General features: G+C 46.8%; 1 protein-coding gene across 2 annotated transcripts in view; it reads right to left on the bottom strand.

The window, feature by feature from the left end:
• The window catches only part of UPK2 (uroplakin 2), an 80,990-nt gene that overhangs the window by 5,942 nt on the left and 53,467 nt on the right, over positions 1–21,581 (bottom strand). For both annotated transcript variants that reach the window (XM_086956746.1, XM_086956745.1), the window contains 2 exons: positions 14,702–14,852; positions 3,715–3,776 (listed from right to left, as the gene is read on the bottom strand). In XM_086956746.1, the coding sequence (XP_086812872.1) occupies positions 3,715–3,776; positions 14,702–14,852 (213 nt within the window). The remainder of the gene's footprint in view (positions 1–3,714; positions 3,777–14,701; positions 14,853–21,581) is intronic.

Here is a 21,581-nt window from a genome sequence, read left to right as displayed (position 1 = left end):
TGGAGAGTTTAATTTTAACGTGAGACTATCCACCGATGGCACTTCTAATGGGGCAATGGTGGTGATGCAAAGGTCCTTTTTAACAACTTACCACTGAGTGGCGTCATTGTCAATCTCATTTGCTTGCTTTTTATTCAATAGCTTGCCTTCCTCTTCTTGTGTTTGCTCCTCCGCTGATGCGTCACATCTTTACCATCCTTCTGATTGGCTGACTTGATCCTTGTGTACTTCTCCCACTTCCAAATACCTGCGCCTATATTCAGTGTGGCTCTCTTTCTTGTCTACTGCGCTCGCTTTCTTTTGCTTCTACCCCTGCCAGATTACCCACACTCTGAGTTACTCTCTCCATTGTGTGTGGCTTTTCCTTTTTTTTAATCCCTTCCTCCTATTTTTACTACTTCCTCCCAGCACGTTCCCTACTGCTTCAACCCACCCACTACTTAGTGCTTGGCCACCCCTTATAGTCCTTCTAATATTTATTATAAACATGTACATTTATTGTAGTGCACAGCAGCTTCCACTTGCTGTTTAGCTGCTGTGCTTGCAGAGATGCGCTTTAGCACACTTGAAAAGGTATTTTTTTTATTTACAGCGCCAAGTGCGTCTGCTATCTTAGATTGGTAACTACGGAAAATTATAAAATGGTGTCCATGTTATTCAGTAGGCATGTGCAACCATGGTGATAAATGCCAACGCATATGTTGTCACGCATGATCCCACCTACTGATTAACACTGGAGCCAGTAGCGTCATGATATGTACAAGCTATGAGCGCACTGTTTCACGACACTTTAAAAAAAAAAATGTTGCAGCATTAGGAAATCGCATTTTGCATTTCAGTGATGCTGTACAGCATCACCAAAAAGCACTGGGAAAGCAACTATGTCCCACAGGCGAGACCTATTGGCTCTGCCAATCCTTGTTCTTTTAGTGGTGGTGGAGTGATGTGATCTTACTTACAATGTTGTGCCTGTGTCTGATTGATGGAGATGTTTTCATAAACTCCATACAATAACCATACCTGCGTTTTTTTGGAACCCATTTTCTGTAGTTAAAAGGCTGCCATTTTGAGAGTCAGGGCCTGCTTTAGAGTCTAACGGACGGGTACCAAGGCACAAACGTGACGGGCATCTCATCCGCCTTATTACAAGTGCCACAGGGTGCAATGCACTTGTAGTAAGGCAGACAGGCTATCCATCACGTTTGTCATGAAGTATATGTGCTAACACATTTTCCCATAGACACAGAATCAGAAAAACATTTTGTAGATAAGGCCCTTATTTCTTAATCCTGTTCCCTACGCTTGTTTTGTGTTGGGGCAGATTGACAAATTAATTTACTAGTCGTTACTAGTTGTTGTGGTTGCCCTTTGTCCTCTTTCTCTAGGTCTTCCACAAAAGGAGTGCCTTTGTGTAGTAGATTTTTGCCACTGCCCTGAAAACTGGGACAGAAGCTGTTGTGTTACTCTCTGTTGAGTAAAAGTATGACAATCTTAGCCTCTTCTTATATTTTGAAACCTCAGATTGTAACGCCAGCATAGCGCTGGCTATTTCATTTGCCTTTTTCATTTTTTTAAAGGTTGTCATTAACCAAGGGTCTTAATACATGCGCTCCTGTAAGAGGCATATCAATGATATCAAACCAAAATTCTGATCTGACGCAGGCTATATGCTGTGCTTTATTTGTAAAAAAAAATAGTTTCCGGGCCCTTCTCAGTAGCTCACTGAAGCCTGCACCACCCATTGCCCCTGTCATCGCTGCCAATGACAGTACTAACAAGCCACGGCCCGTGCAGTTTAGAGCGGTGGGGCCGGATGGGAAGGGAATTTTGACAGACGAGGACGACAAGGGAAAATTAAATAAATAATGAATTTTCCTTCGTAGTCTGTTGAAATCCCCACCCCCTCACGAAGCCCCATTGACCCACCGCTCCTACCTGAACGGGCCACGGCTGACACCAACATAACACCCTAAACATCGCACTCGTACAATGGTGATACTTCTGACTATTTCAGGCCACACAAAGCTTTAATAATGGCTTTAGAGGCAGGTACTTTTCATGTTCAATGTATATTGACTTAATAAACACGGTTGTTGCGCTCATCTCAAAATTAAAAAGACAGCACCACCATGTGGTGGACTGTTACTAGAGCCAGTGCTGACAATTAAATGCCAATGCCGAGCACCGGAAACCACTGGCTCAAATTCAGAGCTGGCTATATGTAACCGTATATGTCTATGTAGGCCAAATCCAGTGGTTACTGGTCTACCAAAAGCCTCACTGAATGTGGTTGCTTTAAACAAGTACTTAACTCCTTGGACGCTCATGACGAGCTCAGCTCGTCATGGTGTACACCTCCATACACTCATGACGAGCTGAGCTCGTCATGAACAATGGGATTTTAAAAAATCCAGCATTGACAATGAATTGCGTAAGCATTGATGTGGTTAATGACCAACTTGAGGCTCCCCATGAGATTACATTTCGACGCACTTATGGCTTGTGAAGGCATTTTACACCATTTGGAGAAGCGTTTCCTTTAAATGCTACTCTACCATTTTCAAAAGCATAGTGTGCTCATGGTTTATGGTCGAGTTGGTCAATATTGAATAGCAGAATTGAGTAGATACAGAGCAGCTGAAAGTTTGATAGAACAAGGCCTTTCCTTATGACTCAACTGCCGTTTTTATTAAAGCTGATCGTGCTTAGTTTGGCGTACTTTGACTTATCGCTGCCAGTGTCTTTTGTTTTAATCATGGATGGAGATATTTTTGGTAGTAACTCTTTGGCTCAATGTGTCAAAGTTTGCCCTCCAACTTGGATCCCATCTTTGGGGCCACGACCGCTGATCACTTTGAGGTTTCGGGGGGGCATAGAGTTTTTTGAGTGCCTTGTGAGACTTTTTCCGTCTCAGAGTCACTACATGGTTTCCACTGGGCTCCTTCAGTTTCTTCTCAACCATCATAGTCGCCAGAAATCTCAATTTCTGCCATGGACCGATCGTGTTTTTTCAGCGTATAAAATTTAGGATCCATCGACATTTCCGTTTTTGAACGCGCCTTAGAGTCTCTTTACTTTGTAACGTTTACAGATGAAAACATGAGGAGGCATAACCACTTTCTCCGTAATGGTTAGTGGGCAAACATGGATGTTCGTCATTAGATGCAAACTTGCAGAGGCCATGAGGACACCAATTGGAGTGTTCTCAATGTTCACTCTGTAAATGGCGCTGAAGAGACCCAAAGTAAACAACCCCCAGACCAGTCATTCTTCAGCCTGGTCGACAGCAGCAGAAAACAGCTGTCTCATAGACACTGACATCAGATGTTGGTCTTCTAAAATGTGTTGCTTGCATTTTCATTAAAAAAGCTTGATGTTACATTGAATTCTACAACAATCTCTGCAGGTAGATGTGTTACTTCTGAACCCACCAGCAGAAATAAAGAATTTGGAGTGACGATTCAACACTGGGGCATTGTGGGCTTACTGTTATCATCACAGTGAGTGATTATAACTCCACATACAGTTGACACCCAAATGTAAAACTTTGGAGAAATGTAGATACAATTCTGGACACTACCACAGGATGTAGAATAAGGCATAGCAAGTGAGTCTTGAATACGTTGATGCTGCATAATTTTATGAGATAAAAGCATGGCACAAAAACACAACATAAGTCCTTGCCACAAAACTGAGAATTGCGTGGACACTTACCAGGACGAGTCGTGAAGTTGACATTAGATCCCTTAACCACACCGCCAATAAGGTATGAAGCCCTGCAAAATACAACAGCAGTTAATAGTGCTTGTGCTCCCTCTACTGCTGCTATAGTTAAGTTGTGGCAGGAGAGTCCACAGTAAATCATGAAGTCCTTCAAGATAGCCACACAGGAGAACTTTGCATAGAAAGAGGTAAAGGAAAATCTTATACATAGAGGTTATATGACATGAATGCTCCCCTGAATCTAAGTTTGACACCCTAGTGTTATGTCATGTCACATTTCGCACTCTCCTACATAGCGCTTTGATGCCTTGCTTGGTCTAATGCGCTCTATAAATACTACAAATACATTTCCATAGCGCGCTTGCATCATTGTTGGGGAACCTTGATAAGTGCAGGCAGAGTACACGTATGAGCTTGAACTCTGCAGACCTCTTGAGGCCAGATGAGAAAAGTTGAAGCAATCTGTTTCAAAAGCACTAAGGAAGGTCACATAACTAGGTCCATGTGTAGACATGCACCTTGGGCTAAAGTGCCAGGAATGGAAGGCTAAAAAATTGGAGAACATGCAGGTTGCCCACTGTGAATAATGGGCAGGGAAAAGGGTGGGAAGGCTAACATTAAGAACACAGTAACAGTCTAACAGTGCATCACTGCACAGAGATGGAGTACTAGCTCAGTAACACTGCATGACCACACAGATTTAGGTTAGCCATTCAGATCTTGATTCACAAGAGTAACCTTCACTTTTGAGTATGTTTACCACTTTTCGGTATTCACAAACTGCCCTTTTTCAGTAACTTACATGTTTGTAGTAAATCCAGCGCTACGCATGGTACTGAAAAACTCCCCCATGGAGAATAATAGATGTTGCAGTACCAGTGGTTGGGCATTTGTAGAGCTGGGTTTACTACAAAAGTGTAAGATACTGCAAAAGAGCAGTCTGTGAATACCAAAAAGTAGGAAACTTACTAAAAAGTGTAAATTTGCTAAAAATTGCAGTTTGTGAATCTGGCTCAGAATGTTACTGTATGTATACTGCAATGATACTATTGCTACCAGCTGGGAGTATTCAAACCGATTTGTTTCAGAGGGATGCCATACTTATGTAGTACATGCATTTTTGTAGGTTTTCATAACTATTCCTACACGCCTGTACCCAGCAAGGCAGGACCCGATGGACCCCTACCAAGCAGACAAGCCTCCTGCGGCTGGATCTGGAGCGCAGCAACAACATCAATGTCCCTCCTCACAAGCCCATTGTGGCTGTTGTAATTGCTCTGCCCTGAAATCTACGCGACCCCTGCCGCAGTGGTGGGACTTACGGTTCCTGCCTTGCATCCTGCAGCATGAAGATTTCCCTCACTACACAATGCCTCGAGGCCCTCATACCCTTGGATGATCTAGCCCTGAGGATCCCCTGTGACCCCTGTTTTGCCCACCAGCCCCTCACTGTGACCAAGGGGGAAGCGAGGGTCCCCTTCTGCTTCCCCTGGGCGAAGATGCCCCTCGACATTGGTGCGTCTAGACAGTTTTGACAGGACAGCGGAGCCACACATGCACATTCGGAGGCGAGTGCGCCCTAGTGAGCATGTGGGGCTTGACATGGCAGGCCCAGTGAGATTGGATTGGCAGCGGCTGTGGTCCCTTTGGGTACGTCTCCGGCCTTGGGGCTGGTTCGGGCCACCATTGTGCTTTGGACTACACTGAAGCCCGTGTGCTGCATGCCTACGGCGCTGGGTCTTTCTTCCTGGGCACTGGTGCTGTGCAATGGGCCCCCTGTTGTCGATAGTACCTGGGTCTCCTGGTTTGCCTTTCTGTGACCCTGACAAGATCTGTCCGGCAAACCAGTGCCCAAGCTTGAGAGGCTACTGTTTCGCTGGTGGGTAGGCATGCCCTTCTGTGACCCGCGACCCCTCTACCTTATGGGGTGGTGGCGAGAACTGGTGCCTCCCCGCAGCTCTGGACCAAAGGTTTTTCCTTGCTCCCTGCACCCTCGATCATCGTACACCGACGGGATTCTCTACAAGGTGGCATGTGATCTTTGTGTTCACCTTATGAAACGGAATGACCCCCTTTCTCTCCTAGGATTGCTGGCTCAACACTGCGGTAACCGCCCCTGAGATCTAGCGTCCCTCCCCACCCCAGACCGTTGCCGTCTCTTTCAGCGCAACTGCATTGCAACGTCTTCTCTTGGCTCCTCAAGCATTAATGGTTTTCCCCAAAAGCTCTCCCTGTGGCCCCTCTTCCTACACTGCCAGAGGTCTGTTGCGTCAACGTGCCTCTACCCGCAACTGGTACACTTCTTGCCCCGGAGGCTCAGCTGCATCAATGTGACTTTGCCTTCAGCTGGTTCACTACCCCTCGCCCTGTCCTCTCCTTTCACTTATCTTACTTAAGGCTCCCCCGAGTTATGTGCCATCTCCTTCCTCTGCTTCTACACGGCATCACTACACTCACAGCGCTCTCCTCTTCCTCTCCACCAACCTTACCTCACCAACTCCAGTTCATAATTTTGTCAACCAAACGACTGAAGACTGGAGACAAATGCTTCAAGATCATTTACCCCCACCCTAATTTGTCCAAAGCATCAGTTAAAAGGCTCAAACATAACACCCTTGAACAATTTCCTGATTCCCTTTAGATTGACCAATACCATAGCAGTAGATATGGGAGGCTCAAAACTGACCTCAGTTTCTTCACTTACAACATCTCATCCTGGACCACAATCTCCAATAACTCCTTCAACGTTACTTCCTCCTCCTCCTTAATCCCACACGGGCACCAACTAAAAATATCCCCTTCAACTTGTTTCAATGACTCACTCACTATATCACTTTATAACAATGGCACGGTCTTGATTCAAGCTAAAGACACTTGTCTCTCTCTTTTCAACCACCTATTTCCATCCCTGCTCTCCATCCCTGGCACTTCGATCCCTCCGGATTCTTCAACTAACTCCTCCCTCAATTCTCTCTTGCCTCCCCTCACCCACCTGAACTCCAAATGGCAGCTCTCCCAAGATGCTCAGGCCTCTCCCCCATGTCAGACCCATTCCCCTCCTTCACCCCTGCTACCCCTCCTCCCAATCTCCTCCTCTCCAACTGGGACGTTACCCTAAACACACCAGCCCATCCAATGGCCAGCACTCTCATTTAACCCTCCGTACTACCCTGGAATTCCAAAGACCCCCCCAACCAGGCTTATCACTCCCTTATCCAATCCGTTATTCCAACAGCCTGACATCCCAGCCCACATAGCGACTTTTCTACCTTATGCTATCCCCTTTCATCCACCCCACCCTTCCATCCCCACTACCTCTCCCTTTAACCTCAATCCTGCACAAACCCCTCCATCTCTCTTCACCCCCCTATCGCTCCAGAAATGCTGTTCAACCCACTACCCCCCTATGGCAACCTCTACCTTTCTCTCCCCCCTTCCTCTAGCCTAGAAGAACCATACACTTTCAACAACTACCCTCCGGGTCACTCTTCCTCATCGCTCTTGTTTCCGGACCCCATACACTCACTTCTCCCAGCCCGCGTGCCCTCTCCACCCCTTCCTCTTTTCAACTCCCCGACCTCCTGCCTTTTGTTTCTCCCTTCTATCCCCTCCCCTCTTTCCGTCATCCCACAACAGCCCTCACCCTTCTCCTCCTCAGTTAGAACTCAATACTTCATTTTTGTTCAATGTGTGCCCAGATAATTTTCTCTCCACCGCAGCTGCACTGACAATCACTACCAATCATCATCACTTGACAAGTCCCCCTCCACTCTATATTCCTACACCCCGCCACACCTTCCTCTCCCCCTTGCTCTTCTTTTCAAGTTGAACTCCCTCCTGAACCCACCAAGCAACTTAACATTCCGTGCGCAGCTCTACCTTCCTTAGAAAATAAACTAAGACATCTCAACTCCTCTATTTCCCAGCTTGAAGCTACCATCTCCCAACTACCGTTGTCCCTGTCTCCAGGCAGGTCGCCCTCCTAGCCACCGCGTGGTCCCCCTGCTGTGTGCTACGCTCTGCCCGCTTTGTTCCTCCTGCTTCCGCCCTGTGACTGTGTGCCCGCAGCTGTGTGACCGCCGCTTTCCCTCTGCCTTGTAACTTTGTCTCTTTTGTTCCCCTCTTGCCTTCTGTCTCCTATTAGCTTCATTTCGTCCCTGTGCCTGTGTGCCCGCCGCTGTTTGACCGCCGCTTCCCTCTGCCTGTAATTGTTACTTTTCCCCTTTTGCCTTCTGTCACCATATTGTTCGTTTGTATTTGGTCCCATCTGTAATCCCCTCGCCCCCCTTGCCTTCAGTGCCCTCCTGCCTTGCCCTCGCTTTCCCGCCGCTGCTCCCTGCGGCCCCGCCCCTCCCGCCGCTCCCATTCGCCACCCCGCTCCCGCCTCCCAGCTGCTCCTCCCTCCCTCTGCCCCTCATATGGAGGCCGCACGGCGAACGCGCAGCAGACGCGCGCAGCGGGAGCACCGATTGTACGCCGAAGGCGTGCCAAAGCCAAGCCAGTCTGCGCCCGTCCGCACCTGGACCATGCCCAGCACCAGAACCCCTGGCCCCCGCAGATGCCAGCCCATCCGCCTAACCTACGACGCCTCCACACTCAACGAACTCAACACCGGCCGGATCCCCGGCTGCTACAGAGCCACCCCAAGACGCACCCACGGACCCTTCGCCTGCCAATCCTGCACATTATTCTGCAGCCGGACCTGCACCGCACCCGCCAAGCCGAGCACCAGCAGCAACCACCTGAAGTGCATCCTGCTCAATGCCCGCTCCGTCCACAGACACGCCGTGGAACTCTGGAACCTGCTCGACACCACATCTCCAGACGTCGCCTTCCTCACGGAAACATGGATGAACGCATCATCAGCGCCCGACATCGCCATCGCCATCCCGGAAGGATACAAGATCACCCGGAGGGACCGCGTCAACCAGACAGGAGGAGGCATCGCCATCATCCACAAGAACATCATCCGCATCACGACCAACTCCGGCGACACCCTCTCAGCCGCCGAACATCTTCACTTCCAGATACACACCGAACCCAAGACCACACTCAGAGGCACCCTCATCTACAGACCCCCAGGACCTCGCACACAATTCAGCGAAGACATCGCAGACTTCATCAGCCCGCACGCCCTCGCCTCCTCCAACTACATCCTCCTAGGGGACCTCAACTTCCACCTGGAGAACAACGACAACAACACCACCACCCTGCTGGACAACCTCGCCAACCTCGGACTCAAGCAACTGGTGAACACCCCCACCCACTACGCCGGACACAAGCTGGACCCAATCTTCTCCTCCAGCAAGTACATCTCCTTCAGCCACTCCACCGGACTCCACTGGACAGACCACAGCTGCGTCGCCTTCAGCTTCAGAAGAACCACGACTCACCACGACCCGCAACAGGTTCCCCGCAGGAACTGGAACAAGATCACCACCGACCAGCTCACCACATCTCTGAACCAGAACACTCCCTCCAGCTCAACGGACCCCGACTAAGCAGCCAACAACCTCGCACAGTGGATCGCCAACTGCGCTGACGACCTCGCACCCCTGAAAAACCATCCCAGCAGGCCCGGCAGCAAGAAAGCCTCCTGGTTCAACGACGACCTCAAGAAATCCAAGAAGAACTTCCGTACCCTCGAGAAAGCCTGGTGCAAAGACCCGACTACAGACAACATGGCCGCCCTCAAGCACGCCTCCCGCAAACAACACCAGCTGATCCACACCACCAAGAAGACAGCATTCAAGGAACGACTAGACCACAACGCACACAACAGCAAGGAACTCTTCAGCAACGTCAAAGAGCTCTCCAACCCCAGCGCAGGAAATAACAACATGACTCTCTCACAAGACCTCTGCGACTCTCTCGCCTCATTCCTCCACAGCAAGATCGCCGACATACACAACAGCTTTGGAGCACAGACCACGCACCCAACCACCGAACCGATGCCCCGCACCAGCACCCTCAGCACCTGGACCCCGGTCAGCACCGAAGACACCTTCCACACGATGAACACCATTCACTCCGGATCACCAACCGACCCATGCCTCCACCACATCTTCAACAAGGCCTACTCCGTCATCACACCCCAACTCCGGGACATCATCAACTGCTCCTTCAACACCGCCACCTCCCCGGAGAGCTTGAAGCATGCCGAACTCAGCGCCCTCCTGAAGAAACCATCAGCAGACCCCACCGACCTCAAGAACTACCGCCCCATCTCGCTCCTCCCTTTTCCTGCCAAAGTCATTGAGAAAACCGTCAACAGTCAGCTTGCCGCCCTCCTCGAGACAAACGGATCCCTCGTCCACTCGCAGTCCGGCTTCCGAGCCAACCACAGCACAGAGACCGCCCTCATCGCAGCCACTGACGACATCCGAGCCCTGCTCGACAATGGGGAAACAGCAGCCCTCATCCTCCTGGACCTCTCCGCAGCGTTCAACACTGTCTGCCACCGCACCCTAGTACAGCGCCTCAGCAACATCGGAATCCAAAAGAAGGCACTAGAGTGGATCATCTCGTTCCTCGCTGGAAGAACCCAGAGAGTCCGCCTCCCCCGTTCAGATCCGAGGCCACTGAAGCCATCTGCGGCGTACCACAAGGATCATCACTCAGCCCCACCCTCTTCAACGTCTACATGAGCCCCCTCGCAGCCATCGCATGCCAACACAACCTCAACATCATCTCCTACGCCGACGACACCCAGCTGATCCTCTCCCTCACCAACGATCCCGCCACCGCCAGAACCAACCTACACGAAGGGATGAAAGACGTAGCCGAGTGGATGATGAACAGCCGCCTGAATCTGAACTCAGACAAGACGGAAGTCCTCATCCTCGGATCATCACCCTCGGCCTGGGACGACTCCTGGTGGCCCCCTGCCCTGGGCATCGCACCCAAACCAACGGACCACGCACGCAACCTGGGCTTCATCCTGGACTCCTCCCTCTCGATGACCAGACAAGTCAACGCCGTCTCATCTTCATGTTTCAACATCCTACGCATGCTCCGAAAGATATTCCGATGGATCCCCACCGAGACCAGGAAGACGGTAACCCAGGCACTCGTCACCAGCCGACTGGACTACGGAAACACCCTCTACGCCGGAACCACAGCCAAACTACAGAAAAGACTCCAACGCATCCAGAACACCTCTGCACGACTCATCCTGGACATCCCCCGACACAGCCACATCTCCGGACACCTGAGAGACCTGCACTGGCTCCCCGTCAGCAAGAGAATCACGTTTTGACTCCTCACCCACGCACACAAGGCCCTCCACGACCTGGGCCCCAGGTACCTCAACAACCGCTGACCTTCTACACTCCCACCCGTCAACTACGATCGACCAGCCATGCCCTTGCCGCCGTCCCAGGCATCCAAAGAGCCACCATGGGAGGAAGATCCTTCTCCTACCTGGCAGCCAAAACTTGGAACTCCCTCCCCATCCAACTCCGCCTGACCCAAGACCACCTTTCCTTCAGGAAGCAACTCAAGACCTGGCTGTTCGAGCAGTAGCAGACCCCCCTCCCCCAAGCGCCTTGAGACCCTCCGGGTGAGTAGCGCGCTATACAAATGCTTGATTGATTGATTGATTGACATGCTAAAATATCTACTTTACCCAACAAACTAATCCCCCTGGCGAGCACTCACTTCCCCAAACTCCTGATGAGTTCCCTGCTCCCACACCCCTAAAAAGCTGCACACAATCTGTTCCTGACAGACATTTCCAATTTATTGGCTAGCTACAATATTTCTAACTTCAACCCCCACACCTTCTCCTCTCCAGCTAACTCTTATCATTGCATTATTCCGACCATCCCCCTCGCCCGAACCGAACATCTGCCATTTTCTACCCAGGCACCAACAGTCAGGAATATTATCCCTATCGCCCCTAAAAGCCCTGACACCCCTTTCACCAAAACAGTAGTTTCAGAGTTGAACTGTGTGCTTCACAACTGCAGATCTGCAAACAAACACATACTGGAAATTTCAGAAACCATCAGTCTTCACAATCTTGATATACTTTTCCTCACAGAGACTTGGATAAATGACACCTCTCATACTACTATCGCTCTTCTGCTCCCCACCGACTATTCCATTATCAGAAATGATGGAGAGGATAAAGTTTGGGGAGGTGTGGCAATTATCTTTAGAAACTCTCTTCAATTCAAGGTTTTTCCCAACAACTCTTTCCGCACCTTCAAATGCCTTTCTCGGGTTTTTCAAGTACAACACTACTCCCCTTTCAGGTTTCATGCCATTTATCACCCGTCTGGAGACTGCTACGCTTCACAGAGGAATTCACTGATTTTGCTAGCGACCAATACTCACAAAGTGACAAACAGATTTTTCTTGGAGACTTTAATCTTCACTGAGGCACTCTGGAAGACTCAGAGGCCAACAGGCCTGCCACATTTCTCTTAGGAAATGATCTTGTGCAACACAGCAAAAAAACGACAAACTCTAAGGGCTCCATTCTTGACCTGGATATATCCAAAGCAGATATGCTAACTGCTGTTAACCCTATACCAGTAGACTGGTCTGACCACTTCTTCAACCCCTTCTCTGTACAGCTATCTCACTCTGTAACCCTTGGCCAGCAAGAAAGGACTACTACCTGGCTCTGTAACACCAAAAACATCGACCTTGACATTCTGTGCAACTCAGCTATGATATCACTTCCAATCTTAGACCCCCAACTCTGATGTCAATGATCTTATCACCCAATGTCTCACCATTCTTTCAGTTGAAATTAAAATTGTTGCTCTGCTACCAAGTAAAAAGAAATGGCCCACTCCTTCTGCATCATGATTCAATAAATCCCTCTATGAAGACAGAAAGAACTTGAGATACCTAGAGAAACAATGGAGACAATCTCCTTCCACCATTAATCTCTCTAATCTCTGTTATGCAAGATCGCGCTACCACAAACACATCTTCCGTGAAAAAGTGATGCACTTCAGAACCCTCCTCGATTCCACCAAGATCAGACCTAAAAAGCTATTTGACCTTATCAAAACTACCAACATCTCTCCCTCAACCATCAAATTTGACAACCCTCCCAAGAAAGTAGCAGAATTTGCACAATTCTTCGATCATGGATCAGGTCACTAACCCTACCCCTCTTGATAACCGCAAATCCTTAGTCTTGTGGCAGAACTTTGAAGTCATCACCGAAGATGCCTTTCTCAAAAAGTATTCTGAAACAAAATCTTCTAACCATTCTTTCGACTCCATCTCTATTGACATCGCCATTGACTTCTACACCTACACTCTGTCCTACCGGACCAGTCTGGTAAATCTCTTCCTTGACTAAGGCTCCCTTCCTGTTGCCCTTAAAACAGGACAGGTCACCCCACTTCTTCAAAAATCCTCTGCTGATGTGAATGACCTCAACAACTTCCGCCCTATCACGAACCTCCCTTTTCTCGCAAAAATTACTGAAAGCTGTGTAGCGAAACAACTTTCCCAACATATCTTAGACAACAACCTTCTTGCCGAATTCCTATCTGGTTTCATGCAAGGCTGCAGCACTGAAACAGCCCTGCTACAAGTGATCGACGATGCCCTGCGAGTCTTGTCTCCATATCCTATATGACATATCCGCAGCCTTTGACACTGTTAATCACAACACTCTTCTGAACACTTTCAATCAAAGAATGTGTTTTGAAGGCACAGTGCTCAAATGGTTTGAATCATTCCTCTTGGGCAGATCTCAGATGATCAAAATAGCAAACTGTCTCTCTACATCAATGGCTGTAGGACAAGGCGTCCCTCAAGGCTAGTGCCTCGCGCCCACCCTGTTCAATCTGTACATGGAACTGCTAGGAAATCTCCTAAAAAAATCTGGGATCCATTATCACCTCTATGCTGATGACACCCACATCTACCTTAAGGTGTCTTCCGCACACAACATCTCAATTTTCAACACCACTCTCAACTCCATCCAAAATTGGAAACTCATCAACTAATTCTTGAATCCTTCCAAAATGGAATTCCTTCTTCTCTCTACCTCACTCTCTCCTCCTCCAGTTCAATCCTGGATGGACAATCTGACCATACTTAACAACAAACCTATCTTTGTCAACAGCGCCAAATCCCTAGTCGTCATCCTAGACAAAAGGTTCAACCTTCATTACTATATCAATACCATCAACAAGAATGCACGTTACCAACTGCGCCTTCTCTGGGGGTTCGGCGTTTCTTTCCTGAGCAAGACCTAAAAACCTTGGTCCAATCATTGGTTCTCTCCAGATTGGACTACTGCAACTCTCTCTTTGCTGGCCTTCCGAAAATCTACCTTTCCCCTCGAAAATCCATCCTTCATTCAGCGGCACGTTTCGTATATTGGGCCAAAAGAAATGATTGCATCATACCCATACTGTTTTCTCTTCGCTGGCTTCCCATCGAAGCAAGGTCAATTTACAAGACTGCCTGTATCACCCACAAAGCCTTGCAGACGTTCACCCCTTGCTTTCTGGTGAATAAACTCAAAATCTCATGCTGCTCTAGACCTTTAGGCAAAGCTGAAAACTTTCTGCTCTAGCCTCCTACTTTCAAAAGGGAAAGATTTGTGGCTCAATCCTTCTCAGGCAATGTGCTATAATTTGCAACTCGCTTCGTCCAATCGTCCGGACCACCGCCTCTATCCAGACTTTCAAAACACATCTTTAAACTCTTCTCTTCCAAAGACACTTTCAGGAATAATTCATTCCATTTTATGACCCTCACAGCCGCTTAGCATTCACTTGAGCTCAACTTTGTAAATATGTATTCTCTACCTGTATTAACCTAATTGTGCCACCTTTAATTTTCTAATAAACCTGACTGTATATGTAACTTGTTAGTGTGTAAATCTCCTCATGTAGCTTACTTGGTTCTATTGTAAAGTGCTCTGACACCTTTGGGTAAAGCTTGCGCTATATAAAACGACACTAAATAAATAAATAAATTAAAAAGGCTAACTCACATGTAGTTTGTGCTCTGTGTCAAGTTTTCCACGCGGACACCAATGTTTCTGGTCACGGTGTTGCCAGAACTGCTGTCTGAGAGCACGATTGCACCGGAAGCCCTCCTCGTGCGGCATTGTGGGACTTCTGTTGTGACGTTAACCAGTGGCACTGTCAGGAAACAGGGTGGAAAACCAGGTACGAGAACTTTAGTGGGATGAGTTACTGAGGGCATTGACGAAATCCACCTAAAAAACTGCTTTTTCTCTACAGCTACCTTTCCTACAAGGTAGTAACCAGAAAATGTAAAATGACACCCACGCCCCCCTTTGACCCACACCTGAGATGCTGATTGAGAGGACGAGCAAATACTGTTGACCTTAGAAGTGTTCGAATGAGGACTATTGAGGGCAAGCAGGTGTTATCCCCCAAGCACTTTAAAAAAGTTCAAATGCTACATTTAAAAGCACATTTAAAAATACAAGCAAGAAATATCTTTATTGAGTTTTGTGTTAAAACCAGCTAAAACGACCATCAACATATAATATCACAAAGCACAAGTATGTAAGTTCACAGAACATTATTGACATGCATCATATACATCTAAATACCTTTACTTAACGAATGGTCCGAGATCAGATATTTTTCTGTTGGTTACGACCACTTTGCTGGCAGTACTTTTCTTGTTGGGTATCTAATTGGTGGTCAATCGTCTACTTTGTCTGAGTGCTATCCTTCCTATCTACCTCCGATTTTATGGAATTTTAGGGGTTAACCCCTGGCTTCATATATTGGGAGCTTAAATATGTGAGATCTGTCCATGAAGCAACAAGGGGGTGTAGACTTCCTCTTTGCTATGTCTCTTGCCCCCAGTGTTAGTCCCAATTTCAGTAAAGCCTTCTCAGCCTTCGAGAAGCCTCGATGTCCTGTATGTTTAATAGGGCAATATTTGTGTTTAGTTTGATAGGTCGTTCAGTATGGCATGGAATATACAGATTTTTCCCTCCCAAAAGGACCTAAGTACTAGGCAGGACCAGACAGTGTGGAGAAATTCCCTCACCTCGGGTCGGCATCTCAGTTGTAGAACACAGTTTAAAAAAGATGTTTGCAGGTAGTGAAACATACTACTGAGGCTGACCTTCCCAAGGGATTTTAGGGGACCATTTACCCAAACCCTCCTTTCGCGCCCTCATTAGTCCCCCTCGGATTTTCTGTTTCCTCGTGTTTTTCATTTCCCTTTTCTTTTCAGCTGTTGTTCTTTCGTTTTTTTGCATTTATTTATTTCTTCCCTGTAACTTTCACCCTTTCTTTCTTTTTATATTTTATATTTTCCTGCGTATTTCTTTTTCTCCTCTTCTTACCTTTTCCTCCTTTTGGTTTTCGTGTCACCCACTTGCTCTATTTTCCTCTTTCTCTTGTTTATTCCCAATATTCATTAGTTCTTTTTTACTGTCACCATAGTCCCTTGTTGTACTTAGCTGCTTTTCCAGCCTCCAAACCTCACCTTGCAGCTCTATCATGGCAATCCCCTAAAGGAAGTGTTACCTATGAGCTTCTACCTGTGGATAGAAGGAGGTCTATAAGGAAATATTTAGAATGGTATGTGACCCAGGATGAGAGGATCTTCCGTATTTCTCATAGTTGCTGCAAACGTCAGTCGAAGACACTTCCATGCTACACCTCGCCACGCTTCATCTGTAAGGCGCACCCAGAGAAGGAAGGAATGGCAGGTGTGTGAGATTGCCCACAAAGGAATGTCCTAAAAAGTCACTCGAGGGAATATACATTCATTTTCATGTCCTATTTGTTGTGGTTAGATTGTTTCTGTGTCCATAGTGTGTGATTCAATTACCCCAGCTGACTGCATGCGTGGGGAGTTTTCGTGTGTGTGTGTGCATCTCAGTGATGCTGCAATTTTATGTCAAGACAGGAGGCAAGCATTATGCATTAACTTAACTTTTATTTACTCCTTGTTAGGAGCAACACATTAGAAGCTTCAAAAAAGAACTTTTAAAAACATCACAAAGAATAATAGAATGTTCAAGCCCATAAATGCTGGTAAACCTCCATCTCCCCCCTCTTTTGTTTGCTGCTTCTGAGCAGCTAAGGAACTGTCAATCCCTCTTTGCCTTCCGCAAAAAGCTCAAGACTTTTCTATTCAACCAAGTCTAATGCCAATTGAATCTCTCTCTTGCTTGTTCCGCTGTCAGCACCGGGAAACACTGTTGGGTAGCTACGCGCTTTATAAATCTTTTAAATAATAATAATTTACCCAATGCATTTCGGGCTCATATTAGGCCTTCTTCAGGGGATTGCCTATGATTTTAAAATAATGACATTAGTTTAATATATTTAGACCTCTGTAGAAAGATCATACTGATGTTTCTAACCATTTATGTCTCCATTTGAATAATCAACGTTTTCCCTCTATATGCGCTGAAAACGCGCCAAAAAATGTACCTGGATCAGCCTTCCCCAACCCCCGGTCCACTCTCATATTCAACCTTTGAGCAGTGCCTTTTTGCTTATTTCACACTAGCTCTGAGCCCCGGGAGATTTTAGAGGCGAAGAGGGATTTAAGACGTCTATTTTGAGGCACGAAGAGGATTTTGAGAGGTCCATTCTGAGGCACACGAAGAGGGCTTTAAGACGTCCATTTTGAGGTACAAAGAGGATTTTAAGAGGTCCATTCTGAGGCACACGGAGAGGGTTTTAAGACGTCCATTTTGAGGCACGAAGAGAATTTTAAGAGGTCCATTCTGAGGCACACGGAGAGAGCTGTAAGACGTCCATTTTGAGGTACAAAGAGGATTTTAAGAGGTCCATTCTGAGGCACATGAAGAGGGCTTTAAGACGTCCATTTTGAGGCACATATTACAGGGAAGTAAAGACTGTCTGAAAGACCGACCATAGTTGGTGAAAGTTTGTAATTATGGTTCCACGTGTCTTTACTGAAGTGGCAAATATGTAGCAAAGCAACAATTGCCTAAATACTTGACTTCATCATATCCAGGTGGATTATTTATGTCTTGTATCCATTGGTGTTTGAAGGGTGGCCTGCTTGTAGGTCTGTCTTTTGGTCTGGCTTTCGCAGGTATACCCAGTGTCTATTTGTCTCTCCCACTTGTACTAATTGTCTGTTGGTCTCACTCAAGCTGTGTGAACTTTCCGCCTGTCACACAGGCTACACACCCTATCCATTTGTCTATACCAGCTATGTCCATTGTGTGTGGGTTTCTAACAGCTGTTTCCATTGTGTATTTGTGTGTTTTTCTCTAACAGTTAAGCTCATTGTCAGATTGTCTCTAACAGCTATGCCCAAAGTTAGTTTTTCTTTAACAATTAAGTTCATTTTTTGTTTGTCTCTAGCATCTATGCCAATGATGTGCCTGTCGCTAACAGTTAAAGCAGTGGAATAATTGTCTCTAACAGATATGCCCTTTATGTATTTGTCTCTAACAGTTGAGTTCATTGTTTGATTGTCTCTAGCAGCTATAGCAATTATGTGCTTGTTTCTACCAGTTAAGCTTATTTCCTGCTTGTCTCTAGCAGCTGTGTCCATTGTTGGATTGTCTCTAACAGTTGAGTTCATTGTTTGATTGTCTCTAGCAGTTGTCTCCATTGTTGGTGTGTCTCTAACAGTTGAGTTCATTATTTGATTGTCTCTGGCAGCTACACCAATTATGTGCTTGTCTCTACCAGTTAAGCTTATTTCCTGCTTGTCTCTAGCAGCTGTGTCCATTGTTGGTTTGTCTCTAACAGTTGAGTTCATTGTTTGATTGTCTCTAGCAGCTGTGTCCATTGTTGGTTTGTCTCTAACAGTTGAGTTCATTGTTTGATTGTCTCTAGCAGCTGTGTCCATTGTTGGTTTGTCTCTAACAGTTGAGTTCATTGTTTGATTGTCTCTAGCAGCTGTGTCCATGGTTGGTTTTCTCTAACAGTTGAGTTCATTGTTTGATTGTCTCTAGCAGCTGTGTCCATGGTTGGTTTTCTCTAACAGTTGAGTTCATTGTTTGATTGTTTCTAGCAGCTGTGTCCATTGTTGGTTTGTCTCTAACAGTTGAGTTCATTGTTTGATTGTCTCTAGCAGCTGTGTCCATTGTTAGATTGTCTCTTACAGTTGAGTTCATTGTTTGATTGTCTCTAGCAGCTATGCCAATTATGTGCTTTTCTCTAACAGTTCAGCTCGTTGTTTTCTGCTGTTAGCAGCTATGCAAATGTGTTTGTCTAATTGTTCAGCTCAGCGTTTGCTTGCCCCTATTATTGTTCTATGTGGCTCCAATATGTGTGTGTAATGGTTGGCTGTTTTCATGAACTGTGCACACTGTCTTTTTGCCCCAATAGCCTTTCTTCACTGTCTGTTTGTCTCTAGTGGCTATGCCCCTTGTTTTGTGTCTCCAACAGCTGTGAGCATTATCTGCTTGCTTTAATCTGCTGGTAACATTCTCTGGTTGCTCTTGTCAGCAAGTTGTAATGTCAGGTGGTCCTTAACAACTGTATGCACTGTCTGTTTATCTCTATCTGCCACACACACGATCTGCCTTTCTTAATGGGCTATGTGCACAATATCCTAACAGTACCAATCAGCTGTGCACACTGTCCGTTTGTTGTTATCCACAGTTCACACTTGTTATGTACTGGTGGGCTTGTCCCGCCCAGCCATATTCTGGGGGATGTGTCTCGGGTTGCACCCGGGACACTCTGCATGTTGGTAGGGCCCATGTAAAGGAGGGTCCGGAAACAAGGTGTAAAATAAAAGGGGGTACCGAAACTCGAGGCGGGATTCTAGTACCGCACAAATGTTCTACTTGTGTGCGTCCCTTCATTGCGCTGTGTGTTGCGCCTAGGCCCAACAACCAGTATTCCACAATCAGTGGCTAGAGAACCCAACAACACTGTCCGTTTGTTTCTATCTTCTGCATAAGAAGTCCATTAGTCCATAAGAACAGTGTGAAATATACTATATTGGCTGTGTGCTTTCATGTACATGTATCACTATCTGCTGTTGTTGAGGTGACAAATTGTCCTTATTCCTTTAAGGACAATTTGTCTGTCGCGCGCCTGTTCTCAGGCGCTGTTGCCATTTGTATATGCCGATCGTTCTGGAGCTCTCGTGCTTCTGTGATTTTGACAGTTGCAGCGGAATCACCAGGATGAGCGGTTGTGGGTTTTTCTTTCTCCACACTTATAACCAAATAAAGGTCTTCATACTAAACTTATGCATAAGGATCATCATTTTAACACAATAACCCTCTTTCTACATTTGGCGACGAGCGACGACTGGACAAGAAGAAAGAAAGAATAAACCCACTGACCGGCTCCTACGCCTTCATTTGACCATCTACCACCTTACAAAATACCTACTTGAACACTCGAAGAAAACATATTTCCATACTTTAAACAACGCCAAACAAGCCATTGGAGTACTTTTTACTTTAGCCAGCCTAAAGATTTCGCTCTGCTGCCTCCTTGATTCCGGATGCCTGCCAGTTCGTGCCTATCCTGGCATTCCCCTGAGCGTCTCCGAACTACGATTGATCGGACAGTCTCGATTTTCGAGTGCCACTTCAATCTGCTTCTTTATTAGAGGACCATCGGGACAGAAGATTCCCTCGCCTTGCTGCCTGCCTTCTACCCCGGAGTGACCTGTCACTAATATGTTTCGCTTCAGCGACCCTGCTTTGAGTACCAAGGCCATTGGCACACATATGCTTTTATTTTCTTGGGAGGAACGGATTCCGATGTGAGTACTGTTACATTTTATTTATATTCACATTATCTACATCTCCTCTTCGGCAGTCTAACCGCTCCTTCGATTTAAATTTGGCTCGAGCTGACTCTCTGTGCGTTCATTCAGCGCGCACAGCCTTACATCTGCTCGACGCTCCTTACATCTCTCTCTTCTCCTTTTATGACGTCAGCATATCTTTGCAATATCAATTAGTGCATCTCCGTGCCATGAACCACCCTGCACGACGTCAAAAACGTCCCGCCATTTTGAATTTGGCATATTTCTTCGAGTTTTCTCCAGCTTTCACCAGACGTCACGCAGTGCCAACTACTATGTCCTCATCTATCAACAAAGTTTTCAATAAGAGGCCTCCCATGTGCCCCCTCTGTCGTGCTTTCATCAACTTGAGTGCTTTTGCTCCTGTAACATAGACTTACTTTAACCCCTCCCATGCTTGTGACCGAACCGCTCCGTCACAAGCCACGGGTGAGCTGTGCTTGTGACGGAACGGTTCTGTCACGGCCTGCTCGCCGCGCCTGCGCGGTGCTGATTTCGCGCCTGCGCTGTCCCTTTGATGGGCGGGCGGGTTCGTGACGGAACCGTACCGTCACAAGCACAGCTCGCCCGCGAGCCGTGACGGAGCGGTTCCGTCACTAGTATGGAGCCGCCGCGCGGGTGCCCCACCCCCTTAGCGCCGCAGCGAAGGGGTTAAGGTAATCGGAATGGCTGAGTTGCTTAAAAAACATTGGAATGTCTCAATCGATTTTCACATTTCAACACATCTATTTATGGATGTCTCCTAGCAACCGCTGTCTTCAGCTACAACATGAGGCATTGTTATTTAGCAGATGGGGTGGATTATCCAGCAAGACTACGGTGACCACTTTAATTATTTAAATTTATTATTTTATGGGAACAGTATTTCTTCTTTCCTATGTATTCCGTATTATTCTATTGAAAAAGCCTAATTGTAAATGGGGATTAGATCACTTTAGTTCTTACCGCAATCTTCTTTAGGTAATCTCCATGAAACTGATATTCTTTGCAGTTATATTTAAACAAACATTTCCTGAATATCTTTATGTTTATATTTGGAATAAGTAATTTCATGATTTGCATGCTCCGTTTTTGCTCTCGCTGCCATGTGACTATTTGCCACACCTATACCT

The sequence above is a fragment of the Lissotriton vulgaris genome, chromosome 2_1 (assembly GCF_964263255.1).
Source record: "Lissotriton vulgaris chromosome 2_1, aLisVul1.2, whole genome shotgun sequence".
In the NCBI taxonomy this organism is placed as follows: Eukaryota; Metazoa; Chordata; class Amphibia; order Caudata; family Salamandridae; genus Lissotriton; species Lissotriton vulgaris.
The sequence above is the reverse complement of the archived record's forward strand: the minus strand, read 5'-3'. Positions and strand labels throughout refer to the sequence as shown.